The sequence below is a fragment of the Procambarus clarkii genome, chromosome 93, assembly GCF_040958095.1.
Source record: "Procambarus clarkii isolate CNS0578487 chromosome 93, FALCON_Pclarkii_2.0, whole genome shotgun sequence".
Lineage (NCBI taxonomy): Eukaryota > Metazoa > Arthropoda > Malacostraca > Decapoda > Cambaridae > Procambarus > Procambarus clarkii.
The window spans coordinates 9,816,243-9,838,478 of record NC_091242.1 but is presented as its reverse complement, the minus strand read 5'-3'; the positions used below and the strand labels follow the sequence as shown (position 1 = coordinate 9,838,478).

Genomic DNA, 22,236 nt, shown 5'->3' with positions numbered 1-22,236 from the left:
TAAGCATTCCAAAACAAACCCCTATTCTGGTGAAAATTGCTACCTAAAGCCGAACTAGTGGATAGAACTCTTCAACAGAAAACAAGGAAACTAGTATGACGTCATACGTCACCGTGCCGCTGTCTGCGCAGCTCCCCCCTCCCCGGGAGGGGGAAGGGGGAGCCCCAGACCTCCCAAGCCGGCTATCCACCCATCAGTTCTGAGGCTGGATGTCAAAACATGCGATAAACCGCCGACCGGAGGGAGGGAGGGTTGCCGGGGAGCTTCCGGGTCTCACCCAGAAAATGGCGTTTCATTACATTCAACGCTGGTTTTCTGGGGGGAGCCCCGTCGGCTACCCGGAGCTAACTACCCACAAAGGAAGGTCAAAGGGACAGAACCAGGAGGCGGGCACCACGCACCCCCCACGGAAGCGAGACAACCGGCAACAAACGCCAACCCAAGGCGCCACAGCCCCGAAAAGTCCCGAGAACAACACGAGAACAACGAGCAGCAAGACCCCCGCACGAACACCAAAAATCCATGCCCGAAAGACCGCAAGGCCACGTCGCCCAGACAGCAGCGAGAGCAGCGAAGCCACGAACGCCACAGGCATGAGGGAAGAACACAGGCAGCTTAGCCGCAAGAACAAGGCTGACCACCCGGGACACCATCACCCGCGAACTGGGAAGAACAGAACCGGATCAACGTAAAACAAGCTCCGGACCCAAACGTCGTGGCACGCAAACAACAGCGGAGGGCCGCTGCTGAACACAAAACACGACACCCCCCGGCCCGACCGACGAAGCACCAACAAACCCTGGACCCCTCCAGAATGCAGCAGCCCCACCCCACGCCAGAAAAGATGGAGACTGCTGCCACCGCTAAAACCAAAGGAGCAAGAAAACTCAGCGACTCGACCCCCAGAGGCAAAGGCCAAAAGGAAAGAGCCGACGAAAAAACACACTGGAACCGAAGGGGCACTACCAACCGAGGAGAAGACAGAGCACGCTGACCAAAGACCAGGATGGTGCAAGCGGCGCACGAACAGGCCGGAGGTGAAACGATGCACAAGACAGCTTACTAACGGTGCAGAAGCAACACCAAGACCGAAAGCAAGCTGAAGCGGCTCAGCCAGCGCCGCACGAAAAGAGGCGACAGTATGTGGCAAGACGACTGCCCCCAACCCCCACCAGAAAACCAAGCCGAGAGTAAACCAAGCTAACAAGAGTAACCACCTAAGAAGGGACAGGAAAAGGAAGGACCGCCAAAATACCCCATACTGCCACCAAGAGAAGCACGCAGATGGGACACCTACCACGAAGCCACCCGACCACTAACCAGAGGCGAGACCGCGAGGCAGAACATAAGCAGCCCCGTAAAGGCCCCTCCAAGCCCAGGAAAAGGCGGAGCCGCGGGAAGATCTCGGGCGCGACCACCGAAACCCAGGCGGCACAAGGAGATGGAACGTCTGCCGAACAGAAAAACTCCCCAAAGCATGCAAGCCCGCCAGGAGTTCAGAAACGACGGGTCCGATGCAAGACATCGCAAGACCCCCCAAAAAAACAAACGGCAGGGCAAGCTAGGAAACCAAAGAAGGCGGAAGGGTCGCCGCTAGAACAGTACCCGAACCAAGGGGTACGAACAACTGCAATAGACCAAGACAAAGAAGCACATCACAGGACACAGGCTGAAAAACGCCCAAGAACACACACAGAATACCCCTGCTGCAGAGGAGGCAGGAAGAAAGAGCAGAAGCACAAAAACCCCAGGAAAACAACCAGGGGTGGACAATCAGGCAGGGACAGAAAACCCCCACGCAATCCCCAGGCACAAAACAGCAGCAAAGTGCCACACCACAACCGGACACAGGAACAAGGACACGCCACCGTGAAACACGGTACCAATGCACACGTGCAGCAGCAGCAGCAACAGGCACCACCGCACATGCAACATGTAAATAGCAACTCCCTTCTGCAAAGGCAGAGAAATGGAGCAGGCAGACCCCAGACAGGGCCAACGGAGACACGACAAAACCCAGCAGGCCCAGAAACCTGCACCAGGCGACCGACGGCGGAGAAAACCCCGCTCGATACCTGCTGGATGGGGTACTGGGAGCTCTTTTACAAGCCCGGCATAAGGCCAGGCTAGACCGGCCAGAGGGTGGCCCACCAGGCAGCTGCTAGGAGCGGCCCGCCGGCCCACATACCCCCACAACCAGGATGGGCCGGAACTGCTATACGAAAACAGGCTAGTGTGCCCTGGAAGTCCACAGATGAACCAGCAAGAAGGCTTATGCTCGCAAGTAGGTCGTGTAACAAGCACAGACCTCTAATGGTAATACAGTGTTCCCCAATTGTGCTAATAGCACCACTGCACTCCACTGGTACTATCCCGCAAGTTCTACCAGATAGGCAGGACCCAAGAGCCAGAGCTCAAACCGTGCAAGCACAGCCAGGAGCCTTACCAGGTGAGTACAGAACCAACCCTACAATCCCCACACCTCACAGCATGAAAAAAAGTGGGTCCCCTGAATGACTCCAGCATGGGTTGGACATGCACATGAGGGGGACAGGAAGGGTTGAAAAAGGGACAGTCACTGCTGTGCGAACGATCTCAGTCGTACAAAAATATACCTAAATAAAGACAGGTATATAAACACCGCATCCAGCGCCCGGCCAAAAGTCGCCAGACCGCAGAAACTCACCTGGCGAACGGTGGCACGAACTTGACACGATTCAACCGTGCCCAGAAGAACCTGGGAGCACCACCAGGTGAAGACGCCAGAGCCGAACCCTGCCGGACTTGCAGGAGAGCAGGGAGAGGCGAAGGAGGCGGCCCACACCCATGACAGGGAAAACCGCGGTGTCCTCCCCACAACTGGGAACCAGGACACCCCCGGAGCGAAGGGGCACATACCGCAGCCAGGGAGAAGAACGAGAGGCGAAGCACCTTAGCAAAAAGGGCGCAAAACACTGAAACACCGCCCAGACCAAAACAAACTCCACAGCGCATGCGCATAACACTGCTGGCCGAACCGCACAACCCTCTGCGGGAAGGCTTCAACCAGGACTACTGCACTAGAAAAGTAGCCAAAAGAGGAAGCAGAAACAATAAAACCGGCCAAAGAAGCAAAGAGCCCAAAAAGGAACCCAACCGGGTGACAAGTAGCCCAACAGGGCGACAAGTAGCCCAACAGAGCTACAAGTAGCCCAACCGGCTCACAAGTAGCCCAAAACGGCGACAAGGACGAGGAGCCGACAGACGTTCCAATAATGCGGGAAGTAGCGAAAAACCTTCCCGAACCCTCGAGAACACAGAAGGCACACAAAGGCTCAGGCGCACTCGAGATCAGAAGTCACATAGAACCCCATTGAACGGGGAAACATGACGAAAACACCGTCCCAAAAAAGGGTGGGAGGAAACATCCACCCACAGGACGGAACCAACCGACTCAAAGGCCAAGGAACCGAGCTCGGGGAGGGGCCGACGCCCAACAGCACGTACGGCGAGTGGGGAGGAAAGACCCCACTCCGCGTAACCACAAGCCCCGCCTAGAGAGGGATAAAAAGTCAGCCCCTCCCCAGCCCCGGGAACCTACACGACAGGCCCCGGGGCCGAGCCGTTCCCCCAAAGCCCCGGCCATACCAGAAAATTGGGGCAGCCGTGCAAACACTAAGGAAGGGAGCCCACTGGCAGACTCATACAACACAACTGGAGGAACAGGCTCAAATGCCCCCGTCACTACCCCGGAAGGGGAATTCCCCGAGACTGCCCGAGTCTCAACACCATCAAAAACCCCGCCCCGAACCTACAGACGGTAAGGAACCGGATGTAGGCAGGAAGGGTGATCCAGGGGAAAGACAAGGGGGCGTGGATGGAACCGAAGCAACCAACACCCCCAAGTCCCAAAACGAACTACAACGGGGCAGCCCCGGGGCTCCTGGGGAGGAAACCACGAGAACGTTGCCACTACCAAGGCTCAAGTGCAACGCCCCTGCTGCCCGCACCCACTTTGTCAGCACAACTGGGTAACCGAGCCACAACGAGCAACCAAACTCGCAGGACTCCGGGTCGAAGGTGTCACCGACCCCACAGGCAGCAGACGGAGGCAAAACAGAGAGTCACCCAGAGACACAGGGTGAGAGCAACCCTCAAACTTGCTGGAAGCGAGGGGGGGGGGGGGAGACTCTGGGGTCACATCCATCGGACCCGCGCGCCCCCAGGGGTTTCCCAGGGTCCCGAGCGTTTACTATAAGAGGACTCGCGCTCAGGTAATCCCAGGCAGGGTACTGCTAACCGGCACCCAAAGCTACCAAACAACTTTCTAAGAGCTGAACCCCCGGGACGTGTACACTCACGGGGACCTAGCAGGGGGTACCACCAGAAAATGCTCAGAACACAAGGGACACAAGGGGCAAGAACGAAGGCAGGCCCCCCACCAGGTAGATAAACAAAAAGAAAAAGAAAACCCCGCAAGAGGACAGCGTACCCAAGCGGAACAGAGCCGGCCGCTATGATTGGTAAAGACAAGCTGCACAGTACCCTGCGCCCCACTAGTGCAAAAACTGTCCCTTACTCTAAGGCGAACAAGGGAGACAGAACACCCGAGCACACAAAGAGCGGCCGAAAACCAAGCAGTAAACGGCCAAGCAGGGGCAGGACCCAAGGAACTTGTGGAAGGCAGCCCTAAGCCCCAAGGGCAGTACTTACAGAGCACCTAGGGAAGGGAACCCTAGGCGCATGCAGCCCGAGTACTGGAGAATCACTCCCGGCTCACGCACCACCTAGAAAACAGACACCACACTCTAGGTACAGCGCTGAAACAACCACTGGAGCCGGAGCACATAACCGGTGCCTATAGCATCAGCCGAAGAACTGATGGGTGGATAGCCGGCGTGGGAGGTCTGGGGCTCCCCCTTCCCCCTCCCGGGGAGGGGGGAGCTGCGCAGACAGCGGCGCAGTGACGTATGACGTCATACTAGTTTCCTTGTTTTCTGTTGAAGAGTTCTATCCACTAGTTCGGCTTTAGGTAGCAATTTTCACCAGAATAGGGGTTTGTTTTGGAATGCTTACCTTTCTGGATGCTTGACCCGGTCGATGGCAGACATAGAATGCTTCCTACCACACGGGGGTTTCTATAGGCCATTGCTCCCCCTTGCCTCTCTGAGGGGGCCAGGTTCTGGCCGTGGTCCCCGGTAGGCCCTAGAACTCCATACACATGACTGATGCCAAAGTCTGACATTAGCATATCAGCTGGTAAAGCTCTGGGGAGCCTACGGGGCTCCCCCCAGAAAGAGGTGATATGATCACTACATACAAAATAGTAACAGGAATTGATAAAATCGATAGGGAAGATTTCCTGAGACCTGGAACTTTAAGAACAAGAGATGCCAAAGATAAACACAGATGCCAAAGAAATATAAGAAAATTCACTTTCGCAAACAGAGTTATAGACGGTTGGAACAAGTTAGGTGTGAAGGTGGTGGAGGCCAAGACCGTCAGTAGTTTCAAAGCGTTGTATGACAAAGAGTGCTGGGAAGACGGAACACCACGAGCGTAGCTCTCATCCTGTAACTACACTTAGGTAATTACACACACACACACGATTCTAACAAATTTAAATTAAAAGTTAACATTTACAACATTACCTAAAATGCAGAGGTGCCACTCAAATTTCTTATCTGTTCATATGTCAACCAGAAGGTGAGAGACCAAGGCCCCATGCGTAGCCAGCATGGGATAAATCCCTTGTATAGTGCCCAAAAACCCTCATTATGGACAGTCTTCAACAAACAGTCCAAGGAATTTCTATACAGCAGACCCCTGTGAATAAATTGCATACATGTCACTGAATTTGTTATTTTGTATTTATTTCCTTTCAAGGTTTAAAATATAGCTTTCCTGCAAACACCACTTAATTAAATTATATTCACAAATTTGTTTCAGAAATTAAAAATAACTACAGTATTGCAAATGATGAAAGTTTACTCATTAAAACTATTTAAAGAAAACGTAAAAACATTTCACTTACTGAACACCTTCTCTAATATAACAACGCTCAGCAAAGCCCTATTTACAGCATGACATTAAAAGCATACACAAAATACTCTTTAGTTAAAAGACACCTACTGTACTTAGGGACCAACTAAGCCAACAAAAATAATAAATGCATGCTTAAATTTTTCCAAATGGATGGTTTCAGATGAAAAATTATGTGAATAATAAGACATACTAATTAGTTAATCTACTATTTGTCACATAAATACATTATTATATTCTACTAACTGCATATAAGAGTAAATACTACCACAAGCCTCTTGGGGTGTTAGTGCAAGCCAGCTAACCTGTTTCTAGATCCGTGAACTCTTTTTATATCACTGTTGGTGTACACACGCGCAATATGAAAGAAAAGGTAACAAAAATGAAAGACTACCATACCCGTGAAGGGTATGGGATGCCTGCATACCAAAAATAAAGTGTGTTACAATTAAGTATACAAAAAGAATTACCAAATGCTAAATACTGGACATCTAAAAAAGCTATACAATATATTAGGTTACAAGCAATTCTGCAGGGAATGTGCATAACAAACTCACCTGTGCTGGCAACAAAAATTCTTCAAGAACCACCTATTCTTCACATATGATTTGTATACATAAATTGTACAGAAGTCTAAAAAACTGCAAGGAAATATTGCAAATGCAGATGCTCTAAATAAAAGCCTAAGTTACCTGTCTCCTTGCATGATGCATTCCCAAAAGTCCTGTAGCCGAAATGCTTAACGTACTAAACAAGAGGTTTAGTACATATCCAACATTAGGAACAAGATACACAGGCTTCACATAGGTGTAACAATATGGCTCCCTTTATACAATGGCCATACTTGTCAGCTGCATTATTTCTTACTATCTGGTAGAGAAAATTTAAAGTTGCCATCTTAAAAGTCATCAAAATATGATATCATTAAATCTAAACATCTGCCACCGGTATTTACTATACATCAAATTCTTTGCGAATACCTACTACTCTTTTCTGGAAATTCCCATTTAACAAACATACTTATAATGCTTCTTATTATCAAGTTACCTAATATAATTTGGAAAATAAATTTCTTTATGAATTACCAGTGAAAGACTGGCATCCTTCCAAGTATGGTATCAGTTCAATACATGAAAATGGGTAGAAAATTTACCACTGTGAGGAAATAAATGTGCAGAGTCATTTAGCCCTATAAGCAACACTTAAAGTAAAAGGATTCCTTTTCTTTCTGTGATGTAAACAGAATACAGCCAATCAATAAATTGTTTTAATCATTAACTATATACTGTATATATATATATCATAAGAGTGCAATGTGCTTGGAACCCAATCACTATCTTCGACCAGGTAGTTTGATATAAATGTTATGAACAAAACTTTAAAATTAGATATGCTGCAGGACCGTTGGGGATGTACTGGCAAAGTTTTGACGTGTTTCCTCATTGTTGGAAAAGTGCATGTTACATGTTATTCTTATTGTTAGAACAGCCCATCCTCCAAAAATTACAGTACCGTACCTATAATGATTATGGGGGGCCATGCAAAAAATCAGCATTGAATGTAATGAAATGCCAATGTCTGGGTGAGCCCCTGGAGACTCCCAAAAAGCTATCATACACTAATCAGTACCATACTACTAGGTGCCATCAGTCGCAGAGTTCTATTGGCTTACCAGGGACCACGAGTCAGAACCTGGTCCCTTCAGATAGGCACAAGGAGCGATGGCCTATGAACACTACATTTAAAGTTAATCATCTTGCCGCCACCACCAAGGATGCATCCAGAAAGTCAGACGAACCAAAACTACTGCAAGGCTTAAAAACAAGATCGCAGTCTCCAAATTGCCATAAGATCTGCAAAAATTTAAACAAACCTCCCAAATAAATGAGATGCCTCCAAAGCCAAACCCTGCCCAATGGGTAAACCAAAAGGGCAAAGTCTGGGCATCCGCACAGCTGGTCGAGCAACAATGGAGTCACCCGGATCCCCCTCAACACCAACAGAGAGCGGACCTGCAGCCGGAGCCAGGCTGCTAAAGACAGGGAAAGTGACGCTGACCAAATATCCCATGTGAGACTCGACCAATTCCATATCTGGAATGGAGCCAACTGGGACTTCCACCAGTTCACCAGGAACTCAAACCCGGCAAACTCCGGTTTTGGTGAGAAATCAGTGAAATGTCTGGCTCGAGAGCAAGCCAGACCTGGGACAACATAGTCATCCAAAAGGAGGGACACGGAATGAACCAGTTCAATCGGGAAAGATCGAGAATGAAGCAGAGGTAAGAACAATCTCGTTTCCGAACCGGAAACAAGCAAGGAAACCCACCGAAGGGATGAGGTTGTTTTGACCATTCCCGAATGCACCCACCCCAAAATGACTCAACAAATGCAGGGAGAGGAGACCTGCTTCAAAAGCCCTGAATCCTCTGGAGGAGGCAGGACTGACCAACTCTGCCACAGGCTGCAAGACATGACAATTGGTCCTGTAATTGCATAACAAAGAGCTGGCAAGCCGAGCTAGCCTCCTCCCCCCATGTGAAAGAGCTGTTGCAAAACTTAAGAGCCAACCTTCTAAGCAGAGCAAACACAGAGTAAACCATAACAAATGCAGTGTTACCACAGGATTTATGTTATGAGGCAAGAGAGAGAAGGAAAAGGCGGTGGTGGTGTAGCTCTGCTGGTAAGAAAGGGCTGGGACTTTGAGGAGATGGTTATTCAGGGATGTGAGGGTTTCAGTGACTACATAGCAGGTACCACATCAACTGGAGGACAAAAAATTATAGTCGTAGTCATATATAATCCACCACCGAATGACAGAAGACCCAGACAGGAATATGATAGAAACAGCATGGCCACCATTAACATAATAGAGAGAGCAGTTTCTGTTGCCAGCAGGAATGGATCTGAACTGCTAATCATGGGAGACTTCAACCACGGGAAAATAGACTGGGAGTACAGAGATCCGCATGGAGGCCCAGAAACATGGAGAGCTAAGCTGCTGGACGTGGCAACAAGACACTTTCTAAGCCAGCACATCAAGGAACCAACAAGAATGAGAGAAGATGAACCAGCCATATTCGATCTGATATTTACCCTAAATGAGTGGGATATAAGGGAAGTTAAGATGGAAGCACCCTTGGGAATGAGTGACCACAGTGTATTAAACTTTCAGTACCTGGTAGAGCTAGGAATTATCTCCCCCAAAAAAAGAACTAGGAAAGAAAAGTCTGGCATACCGAAAGGGGAACTATGGGAGATGAGGCGTTTCCTGAGGGAAATACCTTGGGACACAAACCTCAGAGATAAGTCTGTACAAGATATGATGGACTATGTCACCCCAAAAGTGTCAGGAGGCAGTAAACAGGTTCATTCCGTCCCAAAGGGAAAAATCCGAGAAGCAACAGAAGAATCCATGGTATAACAGGGCCTGTATGGAAGCAAAGGGACTGAACAAAAGGGCATGGCAGAACTTCCGGAATAACAGAACATCAGAAAGCAGAGAGAGATACCTGAGAACTAGGAATGAGTATGTTAGGGTGAGAAGAGAAGCAGAGAAAAATTATGAAAATGATATAGCAAACAAAGCCAAGACCGAACCAAAGCTGCTCCATAGTCACATCAGGAGGGAAAACGACAGTGAAAGAACAGGTAATGAAACTTAGAACAGGCGAGGACAGGTATACAGAGAATGACAAAGAGGTGTGTGAAGAACTCAACAAGAGGTTCCAGGAAGTTTTCACAATAGAACAAGGTGAGGTCACTGTGCTAGGAGAAAGGGAAATAAACCAGGCGACCTTGGAAGGGTTTGAAATTATGAGTGAGGAGGTCAAGAGACACCTGCTGGATCTGGACATTAGAAAGGCTGTTGGTCCAGATGGGATCTCACCATGGGTACGGAAAGAGTGTGCAGAGGCACTTTGCTTGCCACTCTCCATAGTGTATAGTAGGTCACTGGAGACGGGAGACCTACCAGAAATATGGAAGACAGCAAATGTGGTCCCAATATATAAAAAGGGCGACAGGCAAGAGGCACTGAATTACAGGCCAGTGTCCTTGGCTTGTATACCATGCAAGGTGATGGAGAAGATCGTGAGAAAAAACCTAGTAACACATCTGGAGAGAAGGGACTTCGTGACAAATTGCCAACATGGATTCAGGGAGGGTAAATCTTGCCTGACTGGCTTAATAGAATTCTACGACCAGGTGACAAAGATTAAGCAAGAAAGAGAAGGCTGGGCGGACTGCATTTTCTTGGATTGTCAGAAAGCCTTTGACACAGTACCGCATAAGAGACTTGTACATAAGCTGGAGAGACAGGCAGGTGTAGCTGGTAAGGTGCTCCAGTGGATAATGGAGTATCTAAGCAATAGGAAGCAGAGAGTTACTGTGAGGGGTGAGACCTCAGATTGGTGTGAAGTCACCAGTGGAGTCCCACAGGGCTCTGTACTCGATCCGATCTTGTTTCTGATATATGTAAATGATCTCCCAGAGGGTATAGATTCATTTCTCTCAATGTTTGCTGACGATGCCAAAATTATGAGAAGGATTAAGACAGAGGAGGACTGTTTGAGGCTTCAAGAAGACCTAGACAAGCTGAAGGAATGGTCAAACAAATGGTTGTTAGAGTTTAATCCAAGCAAATGTAATATAATGAAGATAGGCATAGGGAGTAGGAGGCCAGATACTAGGCATCATCTGGGAGATGAAATTCTTCAGGAGTGAGAGAGAGAAAAAGACTTGGGGGGTGACATCACGCCAGACCTGTCCCCTGCAGCCCATATCAAGAGGATAACAGCAGCGGCATATGCCAGGCTGGCCAACATAAGAACGGCATTCAGAAACTTGTGAACTTGTGTAAAGAATCATTCAGAACTTTGTATACCACATATGTCAGGCCAATCCTGGAGTATGCAGCCCAAGTCCATATCTAGTCAAGGATAAGACCAAACTGGAAAAGGTTCCAAGGTTTGCCACCAGACTAGTACCCGAGCTGAGAGGTATGAGCTACAAGGAGAGGCTACGGAAATTAAACCTCACTTCGCTGGAAGACAGAAGAGTTAGGGGGGACATGATCACCACATTCAAGATTCTCAAGGGAATTGATAGGGTAGATAAAGACAGGCTATTTAACACAAGAGGCACATGCACTAGGGGACACAAGTGGAAACTGAGTGCCCAAATGAGCCACAGAGATATTAGCAGTCTCCGTGGTGTAGTGGTAAGACACTCGCCTGGCGTTCCGCGAGCGCTATGTCATGGGTTCGTATCCTGGCCGGGGAGGATTTACTGGGCGCAATTCCTTAACTGTAGCCTCTGTTTAACGCAACAGTAAAATGTGTACTTGGATGAAAAAACGATTCTTCGCGGCAGGGGATCGTATTCCAGGGACCATAGGATTAAGGACTTGCCCGAAACGCTACGCGTACTAGTGGCTGTACAAGAATGTAACAACTCTTGTATATATCTAAAAAAAAAAAAAAAAAAAAAAAAACTTTTTTAGTGTCCAAGTGGTTGACAAATGGAATGCATTAGGAAAAGATGTGGTGGAGGCTGACTCTTTACACAGTTACAAGTGTAGATATGATAGAGCCCAATAGGTTCAGGAACCTATACACCTGTTGATTGACGGTTGAGAGGCGGAACCAAAGAGCCAGAGCTCAACCCCTGCAAGCACAAATAGGCGAGTACAGCACTGACCCGACGAAGAGGACGAGGCTGAAGGAAGAGTATATGATCTAGCTGCTGGCACCACAGAGGACCCACACCTTGTCCATCAGCAGGTGAAGCCCTGGCTCTACCACACCACCGGGAAAGTTGAGGCCCCCTCCCCCCCCAACAAATCTAAACTTAACAGCAACCAGCTGCAGCTGCAGACAAAAACTGAGTCACATTGTCCCCAAGTAAAAGAAAGGAACTAAACTGCAAAACAAAAGTAAGAGCCAGGACTTATACCAAATCCAGAGACCAGCACAGCTTGACGACACACAAGACGAGATGCAAAAAACACGGCAACTGCTTCCTGGAGAATTGGAGCGTACAGCTTCAGGGTGGCAGTTGAAGCCGAAGCCGCAGAGACCAAAACTCCGCAAGAGGAACCTCACCGAGTACCTCAAAATCCTCAGAGCGCCAATTGTAATGAAACTCCAGGAGATTTAAGACATACACAACAGAAGCAAAGTGCAAACAGGTATGCATGTCATTAGTGACCAAAGCAGCCGACAAAAAGGGAACCTGAGCATGCAGCCACACAAGACCCATGTCATGGGAAAGAGCAGGAGCGAAGAGGCATGCATTGAGAGGCTTAAGAGAAACCCCCAGAAACACCAGCAACAACTCCCACCAATCAAGCGTGCAGATATAACAAAAACCTGCACCAAGCCCCCAGACAAAACAAAGGACAGTTTGCCAGCCAGGATAACTCCAGAACCTTGTAACGCACCCAATAATGAGGAAGACCCGAACTCAAAGTAGGCTGGATCCATAATGGGGGTATAAACCAGGTCATGCAGGAGGTAAGCACCAAGGGCCTCTCGAGCCTCTGCTGAGGGAACACAGGATGAAGGATACCTCAGGAAGGATGAATCCGAAGAACCCAAAGGAACACAGAAATGAACCCCTGGGAAAAGCCGCACACAAATAAAACTCATAATGAGAAAAGGTTAAAAGAAACCCCCTCACCCTGCAACAAAAGACTCTTCTCAGAAGGCATGAGGGCCCACAAAGGGTCAAACAGAACCCAAAAGATCCAATCCGACCCTCCCCCTCCCCGAGCCCCAGGAAAGGCTCCCCAGAGCAATGCTCTCATCCATGCCCACCGCCCAGGAAAGAAAGGCAGAGTCCAAGGTTAAAGCTGCAAATGAATGGGTCGGCTGGGAAGACCCAGAATAACACTAAAATATTAGTGCTTGCTAGGGTGAAATATTGTTGCACAATATTCAAAGCTGGAAAAACTGTTGACCTAACGAATGTGAATGGAACTTTTCCTATTAAAATCTTTTCAATGAAACATTTAAATTATTGGGACTGCTAAAAACATTTTTATCTGTATTCCCTAGAGTGCCAGTGGGAGAGATGCATAATAATTAACACTTGGAAAGTGTTAGAGGGACTGGTTCCAAATCTGCACACCACCACAAGAGACCAGAAGGCATCGCAGGAAGTGCAAAATAGCCCCCTTAAAAAAACAGCGTTGAATGTAATGAAATGCCAATTTCTGGGTGAGCCCCGGAGACTTCCCTGAAGCTGTCTTACTGATCAAGTGCCTTACTTGAGTGTCATCAGTCATAGAATTCTTTGTAAACCTACCGGGGACAACGAGCCAGACCCTGACTCCCACTCAGAGAAGGGAAGGGAGCAATGCCCATGAACACTTTACATGTAAGATAGGTCATCTTGCCAACAACCAGGGAAGGACCCAGAAAGATAGATGAATCAAAACAGACCACTGTCTGGTTGAAAACTGCAAGCTATGTCCTCACAAACACAAAAAACTTCCCCCAGAAAGCATACAAACAAGAAAAATTTTGTTCGACTAATTCCCCAACTCGTTAGCTCAAATCACCCCCCCCCCTTTCCACACAGGGGGGAGAGGGAACCAGCCTGGGTAAGTCAGGCTGCCAACCTACAGTTCTTTGAATGATGAAAACTGCCAACCAGTGGGAGGATGTCAGGGGGCCTAAAGGACTCACCCAGAAACTCATTACATTTAACGCTGCTTTTCTGTGAGGAGATCCGTCGGCTCCCTGAAGTTAGAAAGCCCTGAAAACTACCCACAGAAAAGATAAACAGGGAAGAACCCAGGAGGAGACAGTCCTGCCCAACCCGATAAAGACAGTCATTTGCACCAGAAGCCCCAAAGCAACAAAAAGTAGCAGAGGGCCCAGTGACAAGCACGAGAGACCAGGACTGTGACCGACCCCCAAAACCCCCAAGCCCGAAAACCATCTAATGACAGCCAAATAAGTGGCATACAACCGAGCATCATAATCACAAGGATAGTCTACAAGTCGGCTAGACTTAATTAAAGACACCGCAGACAACCTGAGACACACGAGCCCTGGAATTGAGAACTAGGGAAACATGAGCAACCCAGAGCGTGGCCACCGACATAGAATTGGTGGCCCTCAGGAAGCAGCATAAAGTCACCTCCGGACACAGCACATGATGCACTCCTGGCCTAACCAACCAAGCAACCACAACCAACAGATCCCTCTGGAAGCCCGCCAGCTCATTCTGCGCCGGAAAAGAAGGGGCAGGCTGCCAACAAACATAATGACCACCAGAGGTCAATGCCAACAAAACAATGTCTACCAAAACAAACACGGACTGAAGGGACCAGTCTAAATGGAGGCGAAGAAGAAAGAAAATAACCCATTCCCAAAGACGAAGAAGGCTTAGGCAGCGCATGAGCAGGCTGGAGGTGAAAAATGCACAAGAAAACTCACTGAACGAAGCAGAAGTGACAACCCGAACACAAGCTGCTGTGGCTTCTCCAACGCCGCACAATACGAAGCAACAGTACAGTACACAGCATGAGATGCTGATCTAGGAAAAGCCAAGAGAGAAAGGACAAAACAAACCCCCCACCCCCAGCGAAGGGGGGGGGGGAGGAGGGAGGAACTAGCCATGGGCTAGTTTCATTAAGTTTTGTTGTTTCTTTGGTTGGGAGTGGAGGGGGAGTTCTTTTGCCCTTTTGGGGGCATTGGTCTCATTTTTAAACCAGGCAGTGGTTTGTTTTGATTTGCCTATCTTTCTGGGTGCCTTTCCTGGTGATGGCAGAGATGATATCCATTAAACGTAAAGTGACCATAGGCCATTGCTCCCTGTGCCTCTCTGAGGGGGCCAGGTTCTGGCTTATGGTTCCAAGTAGGCATAAAGAGCTCTGCAACTGATGATGCTTGGTAATATGGCATTTAATCAGTGATAATCACTCTGGGAAGCCTCTGGGGCTCACCCAAAATCTGGTGTTTCATTACAATCAATGCTGGTTTTTTGGATAATATAGTAATTAACTAGACTCAATTTAATAAAACAGTTAAAACCTTGTCTAATTTTATACAGAATCTGTAGTTCTACAATACAGTAATTTAAACTAAGTAATCAAACACTTTAAATACTTTACCCAAAAATCATTTGCTAATATAAGTTGATTTTTAAGTTTTCTAAACCTCCCATTACTTGACCAAAACAGTAGAAATATGTATATCTTTGTAATAAGTTTATGTTAGGAATGTAAGTGTGAAGCATGAATGAGCATTTAAGAACAATTGCTAAGTTAAGAATATTGATCACTGTTTCACACAAAATCTTACTAACAAAATTAGTGCCAACAGCACCTAAATGCTCCTATGTTAAACTTACCTGCTCTTGTTATCAGTAGGCTGGTTCATAACTCTGGCCTTTACTACGTCAGCAGGGCAGCCCATAACGGCCGACACCAGCCCTGAACATGCGCTGTAAGATGAATAACACTAATACATATACTTCCTGCTTGTAGTGTGTGCTCCTTGTCTTTATGCCGACTCATTTGACTCCCAATGGAATGCACCAGGGTTAAGTTAGCACAGTTGACTGGCTTTCCAAAAGTGAAGATATATGCATACCTGATGCATTCACTGTTGGAATTCAAGTCAAGTCCAAAACTGCATGAGAAACTAGGTGGAATGGGAAAAGCAAGCAGATCACATTTCTCTCAATGATAAAATCACAATCACAATGGCCTGTTCTGTGTCATGAGAAAAGCCTCCTGGATACATCTTAAAAATATAATAGATACAAAAGCTCTTATGTTAAACAAATTTGTTTATCTCCCAGTTACTCCTCTGAAGAATAATCTACACCGAGGAGCACTCTCAGACCTTTCGCTCAAATCAATAACAGAATAGGGGACAAGGCTCCCAAAACAGACCAGTAATGTTCTCTATTATACCTGGAGCATTACTGGAGAGGGCTCCAGGAGTTGTTCTACTTCCCGAGCCTAACTTGAGGCCAGGCTTGGCTTGTGATAACTCTATTATGCACTCTGCTAAAATATACACATATATATATATGGAAGTAAAGAAGAGAACTTATTGATTTCATGACTCACAAATAAGGATCCTGTGTTCGATTCCCGGGAGAGACAAATGGTTGGCATGTTTCTATTCACCTAATGCCTATGTTCACCTAACAGCAAATAGGTAACCAGGAGTTAGACAACTGTTATGGAGTAGCATCCTGGGGGAGGGGGGGGGGATTGTCAATAATTTGACCTTGGAGGGACCTCAATTAATGCCTAAAGTACGTATTGTATATACACAGGCATCATGTCCCCAGTAAAATGAATTATAATAAATCACATCCTATCAATGTGGAGTATAGATATTGGCAAGAGTCTTCATGTGCTTTTTTTTTATAACTTTTAAATTAAGACAAATTAATGAACAGTAACTGGAAAGACATTATCCAAATTGATCTGCAGTGAAAATTCTTCAATATTTTAAGCTAAGGAATAATGGATAACATTGTGTGTGTGTTCTGCATACCTACAAAACACAAACTGTACTTTCTTTCATTATGGAATTATCCACATTAACCTAAGACACTTATTTTCTTGAAGGAAAGAGATTTTTATCATTATTCCATGGAAGACTTTGAAGAATTTATTTTAATTCTGAAGAGCATTGGTAATACTCATGAAATCTAGCAAAAGTATTCAAGTTCTCTTCACTTGGTTTTGTAGTTGACGCATATTGTGCAAGTTGGAAAATGCAAGTTAAGCCAAACATTTCTACAGATGCTATACCTACAAGATTACATCTCAAATAGTCCACAACTAATAAGGAAATCATTGCCTGATATTAGTGCACTTAAAAGTTATTGCAAGTCAAGGACAACTCCAGTCTTGCCTGGGATATCAGAGCACATGCAGTGTTCTTGCCACATAAGGAGCATCTCTAATAAAACAGTTTCACAATTTTATTTGGAAAACAGAACTCAATGATTTCTTAAGGCATCAAACCAAATGAGGCGTATTTTTACCACAGTCCTAATATGCTTTAAATTTGAAGTAATTGTTAAGGCCAACAGAAGAGTGCATTATATCATACCGGGGACCACAAGCCAAAACCTGGACCCCCCCCTCAGAAAGGCACGAGGAGCAATGGGCTATAGAAACCTCCGTGTGGTTGGAGGCATTCTATGTCTGCCATCGACCGGGTCAGGCACCCAAAATGATAGGTGCCCCAAAACAAACCCAATCTGGTTAAAATATTGCTATTGAAACCTGAACTGTATGACAGAACTCTCCCAAACAAAAAATGAGATGACATCACAACCGCTCACCGCGCCGCTGTCTGCGCAGTTCCCCCCTCCCTGGGAAGGGGAAGGGGGAGCCCCAGACCACCCCTCCCCCCTGCGCCAGCTATCTACGCCCCTAGTTCTGAGGTTGGATATCAAAACACGCAAAAACTGTCGACTGGAGGGAGGGAGGGTTGCCGGGAAGCCTCCAGGTCTCGCCCAGAAAATGGCGTTTCATTACATTCAATGGTGTTTTTTTTGGGGAAGCCCCTTCGGTTCCCCGGAGCTACTTAACTCATGATAAAACAAAAAGGGACTTACCCAGGAGGTGGTCGCAACTCGCTCCTCAACTCAAAGTCGAGACAACTGGCTGCAACCGCCGACCTAATGCAACACATGCCCGACTAGGGCCAGGAACACTGACTAGGTAGCAAGCAGCCAAGACCCTGTTTGACCTCCAAAAACTCCGTGCCCGAATGTCAGCCCAAGACATGTTACCAAAGAGGGCAGCTAAAGCAACAACTTACAAATGTCATGGACACGAGGAAAGACCGCACGCTGGCTGGACAGAATAACCCTGCGGACGACCTAAGAGACATGAACCTTGGAACAGGGAAGAAGGAAAACTTCATAATCCAAAGCGCATTCCCGACCACTGAGGCCATGGTGTGCAGGTAACGGCAAAGAGTCGCAACGGGATACAACACATGATGCACCCCGGCTGGACCAAGCATCAACAACCAAAGGACCTATCCAGAAAGCAGCAGTCTCGTTCTTTGCCAGAGAAGAAGGAAACCCAAGTTTGTTTGCAAACGAACAAACCTACCACCAGGGCTAAAAGAACAGAAACCTCTGCACCGGAGAGGAGCATGAAGCTCCCCAACCCGACCCCCAGAGGCCAATGCCAACAGGAAAAAGAGCCTTCGCAAAACAATCTTGAACGGATTGGGCCACAACAAACCGAGGAGAAGACAGAAAGTAGAGCACCCTCACACAGAAGCACCGGCTGGAGGAATGGGCTCGAATGCCTCTGATGCCACATTGGATGGGGCATTTCCCGAAACTGCCCGAGTCTCACTGCCAACTAAACCCTGGCCCGACTCAGATGCTTCAGAGCTGGAAGCAGGGGAAGGGAGTAACAGGCAGGAAAAATAAAAACAAAAGAAAAACCCCGCAAGAGCACATCGACCCATACGGAACAGAGCCGGCCACTGTATGGTGCAAACAAGTTGCACAGAACCTTGTACCTCCACAGTACCAGTGACAAAATGACCTCCTACTCAAAGACAAACAATGGTGCATGAAACACCCTAGCAGACCCTAAGGGCGGGCAATCAGTCACTCCCCCAGTGACTTGTGGAAGATAACCCCAAGCCACAAGGGCAGTACTTACAGGGCACCTAGGGAAGGTAACCCTAGGTGTATGCAGCCCGAGTACAGGTGAAACTACTCCTGGTTCACACACCATCACTTGGACAGGACCACACCACAAGGCACAGTACTGGAAAAGATGTGGAGTCAGAGTCGCACGACCACCAGGTCTCACATCAGCCACAAAACTGGGGTGTAGATAGCCGACACGGGGGAGCTGCACAGACAGCGACACGGTGACGGTTGTGACTTCATGCTTATTTGCTCATTTTTCATTTGCTGGAGTTCTGTCGAACAGTGCAAGTTTCAGTAACAATATTTTAATCAGATAGGGTTTGTTTTGGGGTACACCTACCTTTCTGGGTGCTTGACCTGGTTGATAACAGACATAGAATGCTTCCAGCCACATGGGGGGGTTTCTATTGGCCATTGCTCTTCGTGCCTCTCTGAAGGGGCCAGGTTCTGGCTTGTGGTCCTCGGAAGGCCTAAGAAGTTCATTCGCTTGACTGATGCCCAGAGTTTAATACTGTACATTCATATCAGCCCAGATAGTATATGTTCTCTGTATTCCCTCTAAATCAGCGATCTCTCCTGCTCTGAAGTGGGAAGTGAGTACTAAGCAAATAAATAGTATTAGCAGTGCTCGGTTACGTTCACTAAATATCAGGTCATCAAACATCATAATCCTCAGATCTTTTACATGTTGCTTTCCTACTACGAGTAGGTCTGATTGTGTCCTGTACCTTGTGTTTCATTTAAGTTCCTTGTTTCCACCATATCTAAGTACCTGGAACTTATCACCATTAACATCATGTTATTTTCAGTTGCTCAATCGAAGACTTTTCTGGAGGGAGTTCCGTCGGCTCCCCGGAGCTATCCCAGGCTGATATGCTAATGTCAGACTTTGGCATCAGTCATGTGTATGGAGTTCTTAGGCCTACCAGGGACTACGGCCCAGAACCGGGCCCCCTCAGAGAGGCAAGGTAAGCAATGGCCTATAGAAACCCCCATGTGGTTGGAAGCATTCTATGTCTGCCATCGACCGGATCAGGCACACAGAAAGATAAGTGCCCCAAAACAAACCCCCTATTCTGGTTAAAATTGCTACCAAAAGCCGAACTAATGGATAGAACTCCCCAACAGAAAACAAGCAAACTAGTGTGACGTCACACGTCGCCGTGCCGCTGTCTGCACAGCTCCCTCCTTCCCGGGAGGGGGAAGAGGGAGCCCCAGATCCTTCACGCCGGCTACCCACACCTCAGTTCTTGAGACTGATGCTATAGGCAAAGGTCGTGTGCTCTGGCTCCAGTGTCACTACAGCACTGTGCTTCATGTGTGGTGTTTGTTTTCAGTGGGTGCGAGAGCCAGGAGTTATCTTCAGTACTCTGGCTGCATGCGCCTAGGGCTGCCTTCCCTAGGTGCCCTGTAAATACTGCCCTTGTGGCTTGGGGCCACCTTCCACAGGCTCCTCGGGACCTGCCTCTGCTGGTCCGTTCTACTGTTCGGTTTTCGGCCGCCTGTTGGGCTCTTGGGTGTTCTGTTCACCCTTGTTACCTGCAAGTAAGAGGCAGTTTGCACTGGTAGGGGCGGAGGGTGCTGCGCAGCTTTGTATTCCCGACATAACGGCCGGCTCTGTTCCTTGGGGTTCGCTGTCCTCTTGAGGGGTTTTGTTTTTGTTTTTGCCTTGTGGGGGGTTCTGCCCTATGATTCCACTGGTGTTTGCCCTTCCACGGTTCTCCTCGGTGGTGCCCCCTGCTAGGTCCCCGTGAGCCTGGGGTTCAGCTAGTGAGGTTTGCTTGGTTGTTTTGGGCGCCAGTTAGCTGCACCCTGCCTGGGACTACCTGAGCACAAGTCCTCTTCAAGTAAATGCTCAGGACCCAGGGAATCCCCTAGGGGGAGCGTGGGTCCGATGGATGTGACCCCGGGGTCCTTGCTCTCTTTGTGCGAGTTTGAGGGTTGCTCGGTCCCCTTGTCTTGGGGTGACCCTCATTGTTTTTGCCTCCGCCACGCTGCCTGTTGGGTCGGAGATACTTTTGACCCTGAGTCTTGTGAGTGTTGCTGCTTGCTTGTGACTCAATTTACCCAATCCTCTGATGATTCTATTCGGGTACAGGCGGCACGTGCATTGCAAGCTAGGTTTCGTCTGTTGCAACGCGCTCAGTTGGTTGCTCACTCGGATGCCCCAGGGCTGCCCCGCTTTGCTTTCCGAGACCCGGACTTGGGGGTTGGGGTCGCTTCGATCCTGGTTCGGTCCGCATCTCCTTGTCCTCCCCCCCCCTGCTTCTGGCCCCGAAACGTTTGAGGGTTTCAGAGTTGGAGCAGGGGTTACTTAATCTCGAGACTCGGGCAGCTTCAGAGATTGCCCCTTCCGGAGGGGTGGCGGAGGCATTCGAGTCTTGTCTCCTGGCCGAAGCTTCTGGGTCAGACCAGTGGGCCCCTTTTCTTCCGGCTTCTACGGCTGCTCCGTCCTTGTCTTGTGGGGTCAGTGCTTGGGGAGAGGACCCCGGGTCCTGCTGTGAAGGATCTCGAGGCTGGGGAGGGGCTGACTTGGGGGCCCTTGGGCCCCGCTGGACCCTGCCTGGGTTTTTCTTCCCTCTGAGCGGGGCTTGTTGTCACAAGGTGTGGGGTTTTCTTTCCCCCCCCCCCTCTGCATACGAGTTGGATTTGGTGTCGGCCCCTCCCCGGGTTCGGTTCCATGTTCCCCGGGTGCGTCGGCTTCGTCTTTCCGGAGGTTTTCAGCTTATCGCATCCAACCTGGTGTGGTGTGAGCGGCCTTTGCAGCGTACCTCCTGCATGACCCGGATTATGCCTCAGAAATGGATCCGTCCAAATTCAGGTTTGGGACTTCGTTCCCTTTCTGGCTCCGTTACGAGGTTCCGGAGTCTTCCTGGCTAGCGGACTGCCCCTTGTTTGTTCTGGATTCCTGGCATTCCTTCTGTCGTTCCCGCACGCTGGAGTGGCGGGAAGCTTCCACGGTGATTCAGGTTTTCCTGGGGTCCGATCTTGAGTACCTGAACGAGTGTTTGTTTGCCCCTGCCCTTTCCCGTGATGTTGGCGTTGTTCAGCTCCATGTGCAGTTTTCCTCCCTTTTGGCGGCACATATGGCGGAGGACTTGCGGGCCCGGGCCTTTTGGCTTCGGCCTTGCGATTCTTTTCCCTCCTGGACCTGTCCTCAGATTGGCTAGTGGAGGATGTGAGGACAAGGCGCCGGACCCCGGGACGGACCCTTGTCCTCGCAGCGCGTTCGTCGGCTGCCTTGATAAAGCTTTTTGCGCAGATTTTGTGGGATGCGGCTTCCCTGTTTTATGCTTCCCGTCTCGCGTGTCGGCAGGTGGTGCTGGGTTCCTCCGTGGAATCTGCTTAGGCTCTGGCTCTTAGGCTGTCGTCGCCTTTTTGTCCTCTTCTGTTTGAGGAGTCGGCCGTGGCACAGTTCATCCAGGCTGCGCCGTCGGCTTGTCGTCCGATGTCGGACTTGTTGGTTTTCCAGGGGGTCCCGTGGTGGGTCTTCCCAGAAGGGTCGTGCCAGGGCTCGGGGTTCCTCTCATCGTGGTAGGCCACTGGTGTC

At 48.6% G+C, this 22,236-nt stretch overlaps 1 protein-coding gene across 12 annotated transcripts in view; it reads right to left on the bottom strand.

Annotated features, from left to right (window-relative positions):
- Positions 1-22,236, bottom strand: part of Ucp4A (Uncoupling protein 4A) — a 182,848-nt gene that overhangs the window by 7,140 nt on the left and 153,472 nt on the right. For 7 of the 12 annotated variants that reach the window (XM_069319675.1, XM_069319678.1, XM_045728604.2 and 4 more), the window contains 3 exons: positions 15,384-15,476; positions 6,327-6,359; positions 5,631-5,805 (listed from right to left, as the gene is read on the bottom strand). In XM_069319675.1, the coding sequence (XP_069175776.1) occupies positions 5,631-5,805; positions 6,327-6,359; positions 15,384-15,476 (301 nt within the window). The remainder of the gene's footprint in view (positions 1-5,630; positions 5,806-6,326; positions 6,360-15,383; positions 15,477-22,236) is intronic. The other 5 variants (XM_069319680.1, XM_045728610.2, XM_045728608.2 and 2 more) reach the window with 2 other exon arrangements.